Source organism: Bubalus bubalis, chromosome 7, assembly GCF_019923935.1.
Source record: "Bubalus bubalis isolate 160015118507 breed Murrah chromosome 7, NDDB_SH_1, whole genome shotgun sequence".
NCBI classification, from domain to species: Eukaryota; Metazoa; Chordata; class Mammalia; order Artiodactyla; family Bovidae; genus Bubalus; species Bubalus bubalis.
The window spans coordinates 28,584,531-28,601,434 of NC_059163.1; the positions used below are offsets into that span (position 1 = coordinate 28,584,531).

The window sequence follows — 16,904 nt, forward strand, 5'->3', positions numbered from 1 at the left end:
CTAACACAAGGACATTGGGAAATGAGGGTCCTGTCTGCTAGTCAGAGAGGAGCATGGTTAATTTTTACAATTTGGTAATGTAGAACCAGGGGCTTCCCCAGTGGCTTAGCAGGTAAAGGATCCACCTGTAAGGCAGGAGACACAGGAGATGCAGGTTTGATCCCTGAGTTGGGACAATCCCTGGAGGAGGGCATGGCAACCCACTCCAGTATTCTTGCCTGGAGAATCCCATGGACAGAGGAGCCTGGCAGGCTATAGTCCAAAGGGTCTCAAAAAGTCAAATATGACTGAAGTGACTTAGCAAGCACATGTGCAATGTAGAATTAAGGAGGAATGACATTTTTGTAACAGTACAGTAAACTATGAACTTAAGTAAATTTTATAAATCTTTTATTTTTTTCCAAAGAACAAAAGAAGCACTATAAACCATTGAGATACATTTAAAAAGTACAATTTTAACATAGTAATTGTGATGCATATGTAATTCTTTGTAACAAAATGGTCAAACACTTAAAAAGATACAGTATATATGTCTGCACATTTTAGCAAGGCTGTGCATTTTTTATAAACTACATGAGTTTATATTCAAAGACTTTGAATACGCTTTCAGAACTTTCAAAGTATAGATCATTGTTAAGACTGCCTTCACTCTTAAAAACCTAAAGGAATGTATTTCTATAAAAACTAGAAATAAGGAATTTACCTAGTTCCTAGATTATTTATTAGTCCAGAATACATACTTAGTGGCTAGAAATATAATACTCCTAATAAAATAGCTAATAAATACCATATAAAATCAAAGGTTTAATGAGTAAGTCATGACATTATGCCATACTAGGAAGACATCAAATGTCTAAATTTACAGAAAAAGAATATATTAGTCCTTATAGAATTCATATATTTAGAAATTCTAAATAAGGAAATATATTCTACACAGATAACTGTATAACACTCATATTTCTAATGCAGTATAACTTAAATATCTTCCAAGGGTCAAGAGTAAGAAAATTCTCTAACATATTCCCCAAAAAACAATACTAAAGTTGTTCCTATTTCATAAGAGAGTGAGGATAACAATTTATCTCCATATACAGCATTCCAATGAAATTCCATTCACTCTCACACAGCTTTTTCCATGGCAGTATAAGAACTACATTCTAGAAATAACAGTAGTCACGTTGAAAGGATTAACAATCAGTGATTCCTTGATTCACAATTTAGTCAACTCTTAAAGATTTCAATAGCATAACAGTTAAAATAACAGCAAATAAGGAGCAGGAAATAATATGCTAAACAGGACATAAACTGAGTAGAAAGCTGCAAGGACAAGCATAGATTCCCTCTTCCTTTCTCTCTTTCATAGTGGGGAATTCGTACAGAAACCTAACTCATTGGAGAAAATGAGCCCTTGCTTCTTGTCTTCAGTGGGTCCAGAGGTCCCCAGAAAATTCTGCTGAAGAACTGGGCAATTTTTCTAACACATGGTCTTTTCTTTCAATTGTTCTTTCCACTGTTGAAAAAAAAAATTATATCAGTTTAACCAAATTTCCACACACCTGTCTACCCCAACTCATTTTCAAAACAGGATTTAGGGATCAATAAAAAGCAGAGGGTGGAGTCCTTAACAAACAAAATACATCTCAATAATGAGTTCTGTGTAACCTCCTAGGCAATTCTTGTTGAGATTCAAGATAAGAGTTTCCCCAGGACCTTCGAAAACAACTTTCCCTTCTTCTCCGGAACATCCTTTTTATTTTAAACATGGTCTGAAATGTGGTCGCCAAATCTCAGAGAGTAAGGACTTTGAGAAATCCACACTCCAAGAGAGATTAAGAAACCAGAAAGAGCAAAGTGACAGATACCTGTCCAATATTTTCTGAACGATCTTCTTGATCAAAGGAGCTTCTGGGTCCAGACAGACTTCCCTTCCATTCTTCAAGGTGGCTCTGCAGAGGGAAAACGAGGATGCGCCCATCAACGTGGGGGCTGAAGACTAAGGCGGGGGGGTGTGGGGGGAAGCTTCCCTCTTGCAAAGGTCACGGTGGACAACGCCGAGCACCAGGACTTACATCACTTCCACCTTGGAGCACTGCGGTCCCGCGGCGATCACCTGCAGATCACTGACCGTTTTGGGATGAATTCCCGGTGTGGTGGTTAAACATACACAACGCAGCTCTCTCACAACGGCCGCGACAGGACCGGCTGGGATAGGAGAGACACCGTTATAGGGCAGGTTGCTGGGAGAGCTCTTCCCCAGCCCGCCCGCCCGGGACACTTCCCCACGCCCGGGACGCCGCTCCGCTCCACCCGCCGGGTGCGCTCGGCTGGTCTAGCGCTCTCACCGCTGGCGAGGGGCCCGGGCGGCGTCAGCAGCAGCAGCGCGAGTAGCGCGCACAGGGAGCCCGAAGGGCCGGAGACGCGGGCGGCGCGGCTGGATAGTAGTCTCATAGTGGCGAAGAGAGGACTGCAGAGGGTTCCGAAGGAGGCAGAAGGCGCGGGATCCGAAGCTCCAGAGCGCTTGTGACTGCCTCGGGTCTTCAGCGTACCTTTTATAACCCTGGCCCCTTCCTCCAGGCAGGAAACTCAACCTTTAGGATGCTTGGGAAATTCCCTGAACTAAGTGGGGGGCGGGGAGAGGGGGCCGGGTGGAGGGGCCTGGAGGAGCGGGGTTTGAGGAGAGTGGTTGGGAGGAGCAGCCCGCAGTGGATCTGTTAGGTCGCCCAGCGGTGCCTGGAGTGGATGCTGCTTTCGCTGGAAGTAAGAAGCAATCCTGCGGAGATTTTGTCCACCCGGGCCAGCCCGGGCTAGCGAAAGCTAGCTTCTCCTGGGTGACAGGTGTCTTTTCAGAGATGCCCCTCATCTTCATCTAAACAGAAAGACTAGGCACAAAGTAAGCCGCTGGAAGGGTTCTTTGGGGGGGGGGGGGGGGGTTTGTTTTTGTTTTGTTTTTCTTTTTGTTTTTTATTAATTTGGCTCTGCCCCAGGCGAGGTTGGGGCGGGGGGTGGGGGGGGGCGGACATGTGGTATCTCTGTTCCCTGACCAGGGATCCATCCGCAACCCCTGCATTGGAAGCATGGAATCTTAGCCATTGAACCTGCAGGGAAGTTTAGCTGGGAGGTTAGATTTTAGAAAAAATTTCTGAACTCTTTCCCAATTATTATTATACCTGTAATAATTGTTACTATTCAGTTAATGTAAGCTGTAACTCAAACTACACTAAACTGAAAAACCTTTCACTCCTGCTTGCCGGCAAACCATTCTAGCTTCTTCAGATTAGTTTATAATTCTCTGGACTTCAGCCAGCAGTTAGAAGCCAAGATAAGATGATGAAAGTATCTGTACTCCCACTTGAAGTCAGTGGCAGGAACAGGCTGCAAAAGCAAGTCCACTTTCTGGGAATTCTATACATAGTTTTGCAAACATGCATGTCAAGGTAGTTTAACAAAAATCATCAAAAAATCACCCACCAAATCGCCCTGGGAAAAAATGCCTTGCTTTCAGCAGTTCAATACACTATGGAATTGGAAGACTCTGTGGTCTTGGTTGGGGGTGGGATGAGTGCAGACTACAGCAATGCCCCAGAGCCCATCCTCTTGGTATGGCTCCAAACCTAACCAGATGTGTAATTGCCCCAGTTTGGAGAAGCCCTGGAGTCTAATGAGTTTAAGGGGCTCATCTGGAAGTTTGGTTCTAGGGATCTGAATCAGTTTGGCAGTGAGATGGCAACCCACTCACTTCACTCAATCAACTTCATGGGATGGGAAGATGACTCACACACACAGGCTTCTGGAACCATCTAGCTTCATAAGCAGTGGTGTGACCAAGCCTGTTTCCACAATCCTGCTGTAGTCCCAGTGAGCCTACAGCTGCTTCCTGAAGCTGTGGGTGAGGTAGCTTTTTATCTCCTCTGTGGAAGCAGTTAGTTTTTTTGCTTGTTTTCGTTTTTGGCCGCACCATGTGGCATGTGGGATCTTAGTTCCCTGACCAGGGATTGAACTCACATCCCCTGCATTGAAAGTGTGGTCTTAAGCACTAAACTGCCAGGGAAGTCCAAAGAACTCTAAAGTTTTAACAGCTGGGTCTTTCACATGTCCAGTTTCATGGCAGGCATGGCAACGATATTGGAATGGCATGTAGGCTTTCTTCATGGAAATCTCACTAGATCCTATTCTGGATTGTTCTCAAGACTTGTGTCCTCACAGTTGGCAAGCCAAGGCAATCAGTGAGCATGATGACAATCAGAAATCAGTCATGGAACAAAATTCTTTTCCTTGTCTCCCATGACCCTGGAAAATTTTCTTAACACCTCCACACATCTTCTTTGGTAGGTTATCACTTCCATTGATGAGCAGGGAGGAGGTTTCATAGACCTTTAGAACTTTTAGTCTAGAAGAAAACTTAGGAAGTTCCCTAAAGAGGGCTGAGAGGTTTGACCTCATTTTGTGGGAAATTAAATGGGAAGTTCTCTATCCTGCGTAGCTTCCTGATCCCATCAGCATCATACCTGACTCAACTAATGCAATCCTTCGTCCTTCTAGGGAGTGGTGACCTGGGAAAATAGCTTCAGACTTATTATATTGCCTTTTTAGACATTGTGTGTATGTGTATGTTAGTCACTGTTTTGTCCAATTCCTTGCGACCCCATGGACTGAAGCCTGCCAGGATCCTCTGTCCATGGAATTCTCCAGGCAAGAATCTGGAGAGGGTTGCCCTTCCCTTCTCCGGGGGATCTTCCCCACTCAGGGATTGAACCTGGTCTCCTGCATCGTAGGCAGTTTCTTTACCATCTGAGCTACTAGGGAAGCCCTTTTAGACATTAGACTGTATCTAAAGACAAAAGCTTCACTGATGTGGATCAGATAAAACTTCAAAAATATAATTAAAGATCTTGGGAAATTAAATTCAACTTAATCACTGGGAGGAGGGGTGTGGTGGTGGTGGGGAAACACTCAAGGTATAAGATTTTATGGGAGGAAATTGTTTAATGACTCAAATAGGTTATTGAGTTTTTATAAATGTGCTTGTGTGTGTGTGTGTGTGTGTGTGTGTGTTTCAGATCCAAATAAGCTGTGTTAGGTATAAAGGAACACATGAATTAGTTTTGGCATCAAATGGTAAGATCATAGAAAGGTCATGAAATGTAATTTCCATTTCCCTGAACACTCTTACAGATTGTATGCTTCACCTGGTTTGCACCCTGAATCAACTTACCTTGGGTTGCTTACAGAATATAAGGCAAAAATAAATATTAATATAGCTAGAAAGCAGGTAATAGGAAGTCCTCAATAGGAATTGGCTGTTGGGTTGCCAAGAAGCAGCAGGTAACTTAACCTAAGTTCTCACTGAAATCATTCAGGTGCGTTGCCCATTCTGGCTCCTGTCTAGGCATTCCCAATGTAGACCTTGTGCAAAAGCAGATAGAATGTGGCTGGTCTGAAGACTTCCTACAGTTCACAATGACACCCAGTACCACAGGAGGTGGAGCACTTCAAAAGTAATTGCTTCTTTATTGCAAGTCTAAAGGGAAGCCATTTTGGCCTGCCTGCAGGTAGTAGAGAAAGACACTGTGTTACTTTTCTCTCAAGGTATAACAAAACAATCCACAAAATGACATCCTGCTAGCCTGAAAGGTTGACTGTTTGTCAAAAGCAACCTTTAGTCATAACACCACAGAGGAATGTGAGAGGAATTAAAACATCCTTGATGGTTTGCAGCTCTCAAAACACGTTCATGATCTTTCGAGCCTCATATTGCTTCTCAGAGGCAGGTAAGAAATATTTTCTTATCATTTTTCAACTTGGGATAGAAAGGCCAGAGAGTTAAGAAATAGAAAATTTAAGATTGGAAGTCAAGCACTAGAGAATCCACCTCACGAAAATTTTAATAGTTTCCAGATTATGAAGCACTTTCTTCATAGTATTGGCAAACACTCTGTGGCTCTCCACATCTGGTTAACCTCTTTACTTTATTGCCCAATAATCATATTTTAAGCTGTTGAAATCCACAGTTTATCTACTCCTGAGGTCACAATGATGTCAAACATCCAAGAGGCTTTCAGGCTAACCAGTCAAAAACTGCTGCCTGCTTTCTAAGTCCTTTTCTTTCTTCATGACCAGTTCAAAGTCTTAGCTTCTCAGAAAGGTTTATATGACAAGGCCAATGGAAATGTATTCCTTCCACTTTTGATCTTTGAACAATTAATGTACTTGTAAACCTATCTCCTGAGACAGAGTTAATTATTAATTATTCCATAATTTTTCTCTTGTCTCTCCCATGTTAACCATAAACTTTAAAATCAGCCCTGATGTTTTATATTTCTCCCATGACGTCCCATAATTCCAAGTTCAGTAGCAAGCAGTCTATGAATATTTGATGGCAAATATTGATAACTTTTAAATTTTGTAGTGTTAAGTTACAAGTAGATCTTAAAGTTAATGAGGAAAGAATAGGGTGGTTTACTGTCATTAATCATTTGAACTTATCTATTTGGAATTGGCTTTTCTTGATGTTGGAAATTGTTTCTGCTTAGGGACTATACAGATGGTATTTTCAGTCTTTGGACTCCGAACTATTCAAAAGAATGTTCAGAAACCAGCAGGATATTTGATATTAAAAGAAAAAATATACTCAACAAAAGTATTGACCAAAATACGTATTTTATGTAACTTAGTGATTGTTGGAGATAAGTGATCAGGGAAGATTCTGACTAGGTTATACTGTGTTGAATGTTAACAGTATGGGGATATTATTCTAAATTGATCTCTTCCAACAAATCAGAGAGGCCTTTAATGATTTAGTATATGATTTAGGCCATTTAGTTTGTGACAGGCCGTTTCACATATTTTTCTAAGTTTCTATTTTTTTAATGTCTACTATTCTTTGTATTACCTTTAAGAAATGGTATATATTGCAGTAATAAAAGATGTAGACATATCATTATCAAGTTAAGCACATCAAAGATAACAGTTTATCAATCAGTAAGAGCTGAAGTGGAAAATAGTTACTTGTTTGCATGCAAGTAACAAAAGAAAAGGAAAAGGCCAGTTACTTTGGGGTTAACTTGGCAACATCAACGCAGTTCATCTCCTTCCACATTAGGCTTGACAGACCAATGAAAAAGGAGCATCATTTAGGGATTAACTTGGCTTCAAAGTTGCCCCAGAATTACTACATGTCAAGAATGTTTTCCCTACTTTTGTTCATTATATAATTTTCCTGCTACCCATTTACAATTAAATCTGCTTGCTGCTGCTGCTAAGTAGCTTCAGTCATGTCCAACTCTGTGTGACCCCACGGACTGCAGCCTACCAGGCTCCTCCGTCCCTGGGATTCTCCAGGCAAGAACACTGGAGTGGGTTGCATTTCCTTCTCCAATGCATGAGAGCGAAAAGTGAAAGTGAAGTTGCTCAGTCATGTCTGACTCTTCGAGACCCCTTGGATTGAAGCCTAGCAGGCTCCTCCATCCATGGGAGTGTCCAGGCAAGAATACTGGAGTCGGGTGCCATTGCCTTCTCCTGGAGTAAATTAGTACTGAATTTTGATTGAGTCTAGACTAAGCAAGGCTCCAAGTAACAGTAGGTGGGCTTTTCCTTGCCATCTCCTGGGCATACGGGGTAGCTAGTTATTTTTGTTCAGCCTTGCAATCCTGGCCTGCCAGAAATTTTTTGACAAGAGATGACTACACAGAAAATAAAGAAAAGACAAGCATTAAAATGTTAAATGTTGTCAAAAGCTTTGGGCTTCTCAGAAATGGGAAGTTTTCAGAAATTTGGTCTGGGCTCAGCAAGAAAAGAAAATCTTAGAGGGGATCAGCTAGTTTAAATAGCTTCTTTTTTTTGATACTACAGAGATCCTTTGTGGAAGTTAGACTTCTAAGATTGCACTTAATAATGGTCATTTACTATACTGTTTTTGAACTCCATTATCTTCGTAATATTTTTAAGGAGAATATCCACTTCTGCATGAACTTACAATACCATTCATTCTTATTTAATATATATTAGAACATAATTGATTGCTGTTTTAATAAGAATAATTGTGATGTGCTTATATGTGTGTAATTTATGTACTTCCTAGAGAATCAGAACTCTATTGGCCTCCCTTTGTCACTACTTGAACAAATAGTGAAAGACTCAACATTTGACAAGTAATACTTTGGCCACCTGATGCAAAGAACTGACTCATTTGAAAAGACCCTGATGCTGGGAAAGATTGAAGGCAGGAGGAGAAGGGGATGACAGAGGATGAGATGGTTGGATGGCATCACTGACTCAAAGGACATGAATTTGAGTAAGCTCCAGGAGTTGGTGATGGGCAGGGAAGTCTGGCGTGCTGCAGTCCATGGGGTCCTAATCCTGAATATGATGGTATTAGGAGGTCAATCCTTTGGAAGGTGAGGAGGGCTGATCTATCATGAATGGGATTAGTGTGTACATAAGAGAGGCTCCACACTGCTTCCTTACTCCTTTTCATTGTGTGATAACACAATGAGAAGGCACGATCTATGAAGAGAAAACAAGATCTCACCAGACACTGAATCTTTCAGGACCTGGATCCTAACCTTCCCAATGTCCATAGCAATAAATTTCTGTTGTTTATGAGCTACCTAGGGACTTTGTTATAACAGGCCAAAGGGACTAACACAAACAGTAGCAACACCAACAAAACAAAATTAAAAACATAAAACTAGGAATGGACTATATAGTGACATTCACCACAAAACTTTCCATAAACCTTATCATGCATAATCACTTTTATGCATTTTTGAAATATTATTTTCATAAAAACTTGGAATTAGGAAATTGAGCCCAGTGACATAAGAGGTGTTGCAATGCCAAACCAAAAGTCACAAAATCCTAGAAATTCTGGCTAATGATGGACTATGAGTAGCTTACTAACCTGTTGGGGTTTTAAAGCATGGCTTTCCTCTGGAGGGTAAACTGACCAGACCATTAATAAAATGTTTTGCTTTGAATCATTTTGGTTTAAAAAATTTTTTCAGTTTTAGTAAATCAGACGGAAGTAATTTTCTTTGGAACAGAATGTTCCTTGGGAACAACTTTCATTTTTCCCTAGTGTAAATTTGAGAACTAAACTGGTGAATGCTATGATCAAGGCCTATGTCATAGAAAAGAAAAAATAATAGAGGCTAAGATATTAGAAATAGACTAAAGCTGGTTTTGCTCACAATATGATTATGCACAAGTAATTTTTTTAATAATAAATGACAGTTTTGAAAGTTTTATATGAAGTATATCCAATTAGCTTTCCATGAAGATTTGAAAATAAAATCATAACTTAGATTGAAAGAGTACAGTTAATGAAGGGAAGAATTGACAACCTGTATTTCATTAAAATGAAAACTTTATTTCTGCAAAAGACATTACCAAGAGAATGAAAAGTCAGACCACGGACTAGGAGAAAATATTTGTGAAAAACATATTTGATGAAAGACAATTGTCAAAAATACCCAAAGAATTCTTGAAACTCAAAAATAAGAACACAAATATCATGATTAAAAAATAGGAAAAAAGATTTTAGAAAAACTTTACCAAAGAAGATATACAGATAGCAAATAATAGGAGATACTAAATATTATTAAAAGATATTCTATATTATATATCATCAGGGAAATGCAAATTAAGACAACAAGAGTGAAATACCACTACACATCTATTAAAATTATCAAGATCCAGACACTGACACCACCAAATGCTGGTGAGGATGTTAAGTAATAGGAACACCGCTCACTGGGCTTGGGAATGCAAAATGGCATAACCAGCTTGGAAGATAGTTTGGCAGGTTCTTACAAAACAAAACATATTTTCTGTTTACAGTCTCTCAATCATTCTCCATTACCTAAAGAAGTCAAAAACTATGTCTACACAAAAACTTGCACACAGGTATATACAGCAACTTTATTTGTGATTGCCAAAACTTGGAACCAACCAAGATGTCCTTCAATAGGCAAACGGATAGATAAAGTATGATATATACAGACAGTGGGATATTATTCAGTGCTTAAAGGAAATGATCTATCAACCTACAAAAATAAGGAAACTTAAATGCCTATTATGGAAAGAAGCTAACCTGAAAAACCATACATACTGTATATTCCAACTATAAGACATTCTCACTGGAGAAGAAGAAGGCAAACCATCACTTCATGGCAAATTGTTGTTGTTGTTCAGTTGCTCAGTTGTGTCTGACTCTTTGCAACCCCATGGACTGAAGCACATCAGGCTTCCCTGTTCTTCACCATCTCCCAGAATTTGCTCATACTCATGTCCATTAAGTTGGTGATGACATCCAACCATCTTTCACCCCCTTCTCCTCCTTTCCTCAATCTTTCTCAGCATAAGGGTCTTTTCCAATGAGTTGGCTCTTTGCATCAGGTGGCCAAAGTAGTGGAGCTTAGCTTCAGCATCATCCCTTCCAAGGAAATCAAGGGGTTGATTTCCTTGAGGATGGACTGGTTTGATCTCCTGGCTGTCCAAATAACTCTCAAGAGTCTTCTTCAGCACCACAGTTCAAAGGCATCAATTCTTCAGCACTCAGTCTTTTTTATCGTCCAGATCTCACATCTATATATGACTACTGGAAAAACCATAGCTTTGACTATATGGACCTTTGTTGGAAATGCTTTTTAATAATGTCTCTGCTTTTTAATATGTTGTCTAGGTTTGTCATAGCTGTTCTTCCAAGGAGCAAGCATCTTTTAATTTCATGGCTGCAATCACCATCTGCAGTGATTTTGAAGCCGGAGAAAATAAAGTCTGTCACTATTTCCATTGTTTCCCCATTTATTTGCCATGAAGTGTTGGGACCGGATGCCAGATCTTCATATTTTGGATGCTGAGTTTTAAGCCAGCTTTTTCACTCTCCTCTTTCACCTTCATCAAGAGGCTCTTTAATTCCTCTTTGCCTTGTCATAAGGATGGTGTCATCTGCATATCTGAGGTTATTGATATTTCTCCCGGCAATCTTGATTTCAGCTTGTGATTCATCCAGCCCAGCACTTCACATGATCTACTCTGCATATAAGTTAAACAAGCAGGGTGACCACACAGTCTTGATGTATTCCTTTCCCAATTTGGAACCAGTCTGTTGTTCCATGTCCTGTTCTCACTGTTGCTTCTTGACTTACATACAGGTTTGCAGGAGGCAGGTAAGATGGTCTGGTATTCCCATCTCTAAGAATTTTCCACAGAATTTTCATGGTAAATTGATGGGGGAAGTGGAAATAGTGACAGATTTTATTTTCTTGGGCTCTGCAGCTTTTAAATCACTGTGAATGGTGACTCCAGCCATGAAATTAAAAGATGTTTGCTCCTTGAAAGGAAAGGTATGACAAACCTAGACAGCATATTAAAAATCAGAGACATCACTTTGCCAACAAAGGTCCATAATAGTCAGAGTCATTGTTTTTCCAGTAGTCATGTATGGCTGTGAGAGCTGGACCATAAGGAAGGCTGAGTGCTGAAGAACTGATGCTTTCAAATTGTGGTGCTGGAGAAGACTCTTGAGAGTCCCTTGGACTGCAAGGAGATCCAACCAGTCAAACCTAAAGAAAATTAAACCTGAATGTTCATTGGAAAGACTGATGCTGAATCTGAAACTCCATTACTTTGGCCACCTGATGCGAAGAGCCAACTCATTGGAAAAGACCCTGATGCTTGGAAAGATTGAGGGCAGGGAGAGCAGGGGTGACAGAAGATGAGATGGTCAGATGGCATCACCAACTCAGTGGATGTGGGTTTGAACAGACTGTGGGAGATGGTAATAGACAGGGAAGCTTGGCAGGCTGCAGTCCATGGGGTTGCAAAGAGTCAGACGTGACTTAGCAACTGAACAACAGCAATATTACATTCTGGAAAAGACAAAACTATGGAGACATTAAAAAGATCAGTGGTTGGGAGAGGTTGAGGGGCTGGGTAGGGAGAGCATAGAGGATTTTCAGGGCAGAGAAAATGCTCTGTATGATATTGTAGTGATGGATACTTGTCATTATGCCTTAGTCCATACCATAAAATATGTAATACCAAGAGTGAATCTTATTGTAGACCAAGGATTCTGAGTGATAATGATGTGCCAATGTAAGCTCATCGGTTGTAAAAAATGCATCACTCTGATGGGAGAATTTGTTAATGGGGAAAGCTATGCTTATGTAGAGGCAGGAAATTTCTATACTTTCCTCTCAATTTTCTGTGAACCTGAAACTATTAAAAAATAAGCTTTTTTTTTTAATTAGAAAAAATTTTTGAACAAAGTGTTTTTTAACCATGATTGTTGCCCTATCTAGATTCTACTTACATATCAATGCCACTAACTTTCTGTGACATCTTAACTTATTACTTCTTTAAGTGAAAATACTAAGACCATCTTCTTCTTCATATGACTGTTGAGAAGAAGAAAGAGGATAGCTATGAACTTTTTATTTTTTATATTTCAAATTGAGATAAAATTTACATGTGAAATGCATACATCTTAAGTGTACAGTTCAATGAGTTTTGAAATATGTAGACAAGTAATCAAGATATAGAACATTTCATCACCTCAGAAAATCTGTGTTCTTTTCCATTCAGTCTCTCTTCTCCAGAGGAACCCATTACTGTTATTAGTTTGGCTGTACTTGAATTTCACATGAATAAAATCATTCAATATGTATTCTTTTGTGCCTTGTTTCTTTTGCTTAACTTAATGTTTGTGATATACATCTGTGTTATTATCAATATTAGTAGCTACCAGGGTCCAGCCCCGGTTGGATCCAGGGATTCCCTCCGGAGGACAGCGTCGGCGATTAAAAGAATAGAGAAAGAGATAAGGAAAGAATTTTGCAGTTAAAAAAATAGAGGAGAGAAAAGAGGCTGATATTCCTTGGTTTATGCAGAAAGCCAATAAAGCCCCAGCACGGGACTTGCTCTGTTCATGTAGGCTGCAGTTGCCCTCTCAAATCGCTGAAGGTGCCCCATCTTAGGCACCTTCTCGAGTGGGTCTTAGAAGCCCAGGCAGGAAAGTGAATGCAGAGAGCCCCTGCACTCCAGGGGATCAGCCTGAAAAGGAAAAGGAAAGAGAAAGAATGACACGGGGAAACCAAGCCTGATGAGCAAGGCTCGTAGCTTTATTTTCAAAGGGAGCTTATATACCTTAAGTTGTGCATAGAGGGTGTGAAATCATGCAAAGTCAGCAGTCTTCGATCCTTATCGAGACCAGGCTTTCTTTTCTGCAAACTTATCCTATACAAATGGTTTAGGTGATTTACATCATCTTCTGGCCAGAAGGCCTGTTAACATTTTATGACTCTGATAAAGGTTTGTCAGCCATAAGACTTATTTTCTCTAAGAGTAATTATTTTAAAGTTTGGCGCCATCCTCCGAAGGTGTTTAAGTTGCATTCCTATAGGGCAGAGGTGCAGTGGGTTTACAACAAGGAAAGAATTTATTACCTTAAGGTCTAAAGTTCTTAGCACCAAGGCCACTACTTATTTTTTCTAGGTACCAACTCTATTAATTAATACACTTTCAAGGATACAATACAGGGGATGTGGAAACTTGGCAGCAAGCATTGGCTCAACAATGAAATCTTCTACTAGTTCTAACAATTCCTAACTCTCCGAGAGGCTCTATACTATTTGAATATCTTAAGCTTCCCATGCCTCTCTTGGTTGGGAGACTGTAAACAATCGTATGAGTAGCTGTAGGAGTCTGGGTAAACCTGTCAGGCAAGTTAGAGAGCCATCTGAGGGGTTTGGATTGAAACACTCCTATTATGCCCAAGAGGCTAATTAACTAGAGCTCTAAGTTGATTTCCTTCAGAGAAAGGTGATCGGGGATAGCCCCCCGTTAATGTCAGAGGAGTTGGTGAAAGTCGTAAAATAGTAAAACAGACAGATTCTGGTTTTGGGGTAGATGCTCAGGCAGGTCCAGGGAGGCTCCTTGAGTCCTGACTCGCCTTTGCATATCAGGCCTCTCCGCATGACCTTTGTCATGGGTGGGAACTCCCGTGCTGGCTCCCTGCAAGTAGCTATTCCTTTTCATTCAGCTGAGTGTTCCTTAAATAATTCATATGAGATTCAGGTGTACAAATACACCAAAATTTGTTCACCCATTCATCTGTGAATGGAAGACTGGGTCATTTTCAGTTTGGAGTTAACAATTTGGCTTTATGAGTAAAGTGTCCATAAACATTGTATAAATATTTTTGTGTGTTCTCAGAATAAAGATGGCCATAAATTACTGTTGTTTCTCTCATTTTAATATGACACCTATTTTTCATACCCTTGAATCTGAACTGTTTCTGTGAATGCTTCAGATCAATATAATTTGGCGGAAGTGCTGCTGTGTAACTTTTGAGTGTTTATCTGCTGTGTCCACCATTGTCTTCTGGAAAGTTCCTTCTAGGAACTCAACCATTCTGCTGTGAGAGGCTCAAACTATGTGCAGATACCACAGGGAAGAGAATCCAGGCACTCCAGTGGACGTCCCCAGTTGGGTTCCCAGCTAAAACAAGCACCAGTTGACATCCATGTAAATGATTATCTTATGCATTTCAGCACAATCAAGTTTCAAAAGACTGCAACTTCACCTATATGGAGCAAAGAACCACCTGAATGAGTTCAATCAGCTCAGATAATTCTGAGACAAAAAGCAGCTATTGTTTGAAGTCATTCGATTTTGAGTTTTTTTGTTTTTTGTTTTTTGTTTTTTAAAAACAACACAGGAACAGATGAATAAAATAAATATTTTTATTTTTTGGATTAGTACCTAGGAGTGGAATTGCTAAGTCATAGGAGAGGCACTCCAGTACTCTTGCCTGAAAAATCCCATGGGCAGAGGAGCCTGGTAGGCTGCAGTTCATGGGGTCATGAAGAATTGGACATGACTGAGCGGCTTCACTTTCACTTTTCACTTTCATGCATTAGAGAAGGAAATGGCACCCCACTCCGGTGTTCTTGCCTGGAGAATCCCAGGGATGGAGGAGCCTGGTAGGCCACCGTCTATGGGGTCGCACAAAGCCAGACACTACTGAAGTGACTTAGCAGCAACAGCAGCAGCAGGATATGTATATAGTCAGCTTCATAAAAGACTTCTAAATTGTTGTTATATTCCCACCAGTAAAGTAAAAGTGTTCTGGTTATTCCACATCCATATATATATTTTTTAATTTTAGCTTCTGGTGGAGACATTAATTAATTAATTTTCATTTTTTAGTAAAAAAATATTTTGATGGTGCCACAAGGCTTGTAAGATCCTAATTTCCCCATCAGGGATTAAACCTGTGCCCTTGAAAAATTGGAAGCATGAAATCCCAACCACTGGACTGCCAGGGAATTTCCTGGGAGAGACATTTAATGGAAAACCATTGTACTGTTAATTACTATCTCATGATTATTAGTGATGCCAAACACTTTTCCAGGTGCCTTGCTACTTATAAGTTTTCATTTGTGCAATGTATTTTCAAATATTTTGAAATATTTGGCTATTTTGTTTTAAATTAGTGTGTCTTTTTATTATTCATTTGTAGAAGTTAATTATATATTCTAGTATGAGTCCCTATTCTATACAGTAGGTCCTTATTAGTTATCTATTTTATATATATTCATGTGTCTATGTCAATCCCAGTCTCCTAGTTTCCCCTCCCTCCTTTCCATCTTGGTAACCATAAGATTGCTTCCTATATCTGTTACTCTATTTATGTTTTGTAAATCAGTTCATTGTACTATTTTTTTTTTAATTTTATTTTATTTTTAAACTTTACAAAATTGTATTAGTTTTGCCATTGTACTATTTTTTAAAGATTCCACCTATAAGTTCAGTTCAATCACTCAGTTGTGTCCGACTCTTTGTGACACCATGAACCACAGCACGCCAGGCCTCCCTGTCCATCACCAACTGCCAGAGTCTACCCAAACTCTTGTCCATTGAGTCAGTGATGCCATCCAGCCATCTCATCCTCTGTCATCCACTTTTCCTCCTGCTCTCAATCTTTCTCAGCATCAGGGTCTTTTCAAATGAGTCAGCTCTTTGCATCAGGTGGCCAAATTATTGGAGTTTCAGCTTCAACATCAGTGCTTCCAATGAACACCCAGGACTGATCTCCTTTAGGATGGACTGGTTGGATCTCCTTGTAGTCCAAGGGACTCTCAAGAGTCTTTTCCAACACCACAGTTCAAAAGCATCAGTTCTTCTGTGCTCAGCTTTCTTTATAGTCCAACTGACATCCACATATGACTACTGGAAAAACCATAGCCTAGACTAGACGGACCTTTGTTGGCAAAGTAACGTCTCGGCTTTTTAATATGCTGTCTAGGTTGGTCATAACTTTCCTTCCAAGGAGTAAACATCTTTTAATTCCACCTATAAATGATATCATATTTGTCCTTTTCTGTCTGATTTACTTTACTCAGTATGACCATCTCATGGCCCATCTGTGTTGCTGAAAATGGCATTTTCTCTTTTTTTTTTTTTTTGTGAGCTTTTATGTTTATGTATATGGACCAAGTCAAATTAAATTTTTATGAATTGTTCAAAGTAGTGGTTGAAATTTATTGCTTCAGTTTTGCTTCCATGTAGATATCCAGTTATTCCAGCAAAAGTTTTTGAAATGTTTTCCCATTGAATTTCCTAGGAACCTTTATCAAAATTCAATTAATGGTATGTATGTGTGTCTATGTTTGTATTTATTTGATTTCATGGACCTACTCCTCTTTATTTATACCAATCAAAGTGTCCTTATTAATGTACCTTTGTAAGTCTTGAAATCAAATAGTGTGATTCCTTCAACTCTGGTCTTCTTTTTCATAATTGTATGGATAGTGATAATTCCTTTACTTACATAAATATTATAAATGATATGTCATTTTTTTCAATAGAGAGCTTGTCAGAATTCTTGTTTGATATTACAC

General features: G+C 39.7%; 1 protein-coding gene and 1 long non-coding RNA gene across 3 annotated transcripts in view; one reads left to right on the forward strand and one right to left on the reverse strand.

The window, feature by feature from the left end:
• Nucleotides 1-373: 373 nt before the first annotated feature.
• Nucleotides 374-2,536, reverse strand: LOC102414238 (C-X-C motif chemokine 6). The gene is made up of 4 exons (XM_025289907.3): nt 2,343-2,536; nt 2,070-2,202; nt 1,863-1,946; nt 374-1,510 (listed from the first exon to the last, which is right to left on the reverse strand). The coding sequence occupies exons 1-4, from the start codon at nt 2,446-2,448 to the stop codon at nt 1,495-1,497; spliced, it is 339 nt and encodes a 112-aa protein (XP_025145692.1). The 5' UTR covers nt 2,449-2,536; the 3' UTR covers nt 374-1,494.
• A 129-nt stretch (nt 2,537-2,665) lies between these two features.
• The window catches only part of LOC102413257, a 41,998-nt gene continuing 27,759 nt past the window's right edge, over nt 2,666-16,904 (forward strand). The window contains exons 1-2 of one of the 2 annotated variants that reach the window (XR_003110566.3): nt 2,666-2,890; nt 5,587-5,768. This is a non-coding gene — a long non-coding RNA (uncharacterized LOC102413257). The remainder of the gene's footprint in view (nt 2,891-5,586; nt 5,769-16,904) is intronic. The other variant, XR_327656.4, reaches the window with a different exon arrangement.

What these genes read in the sequence shown, in the direction of transcription:
- LOC102414238 (XM_025289907.3), bottom strand. Translation starts at nt 2,448, where the DNA reads ATGAGACTACTATCCAGCCGCGCCGCCCGCGTCTCCGGCCCTTCGGGC. An exon ending in GCCCGGGCCCCTCGCCAGCG is followed by an intron (nt 2,203 to 2,342) that starts GTGAGAGCGCTA and finishes CTCCTATCCCAG; the next exon opens with CCGGTCCTGTCGCGGCCGTT. An exon ending in TGCTCCAAGGTGGAAGTGAT is followed by an intron (nt 1,947 to 2,069) that starts GTAAGTCCTGGT and finishes TTCCCTCTGCAG; the next exon opens with AGCCACCTTGAAGAATGGAA.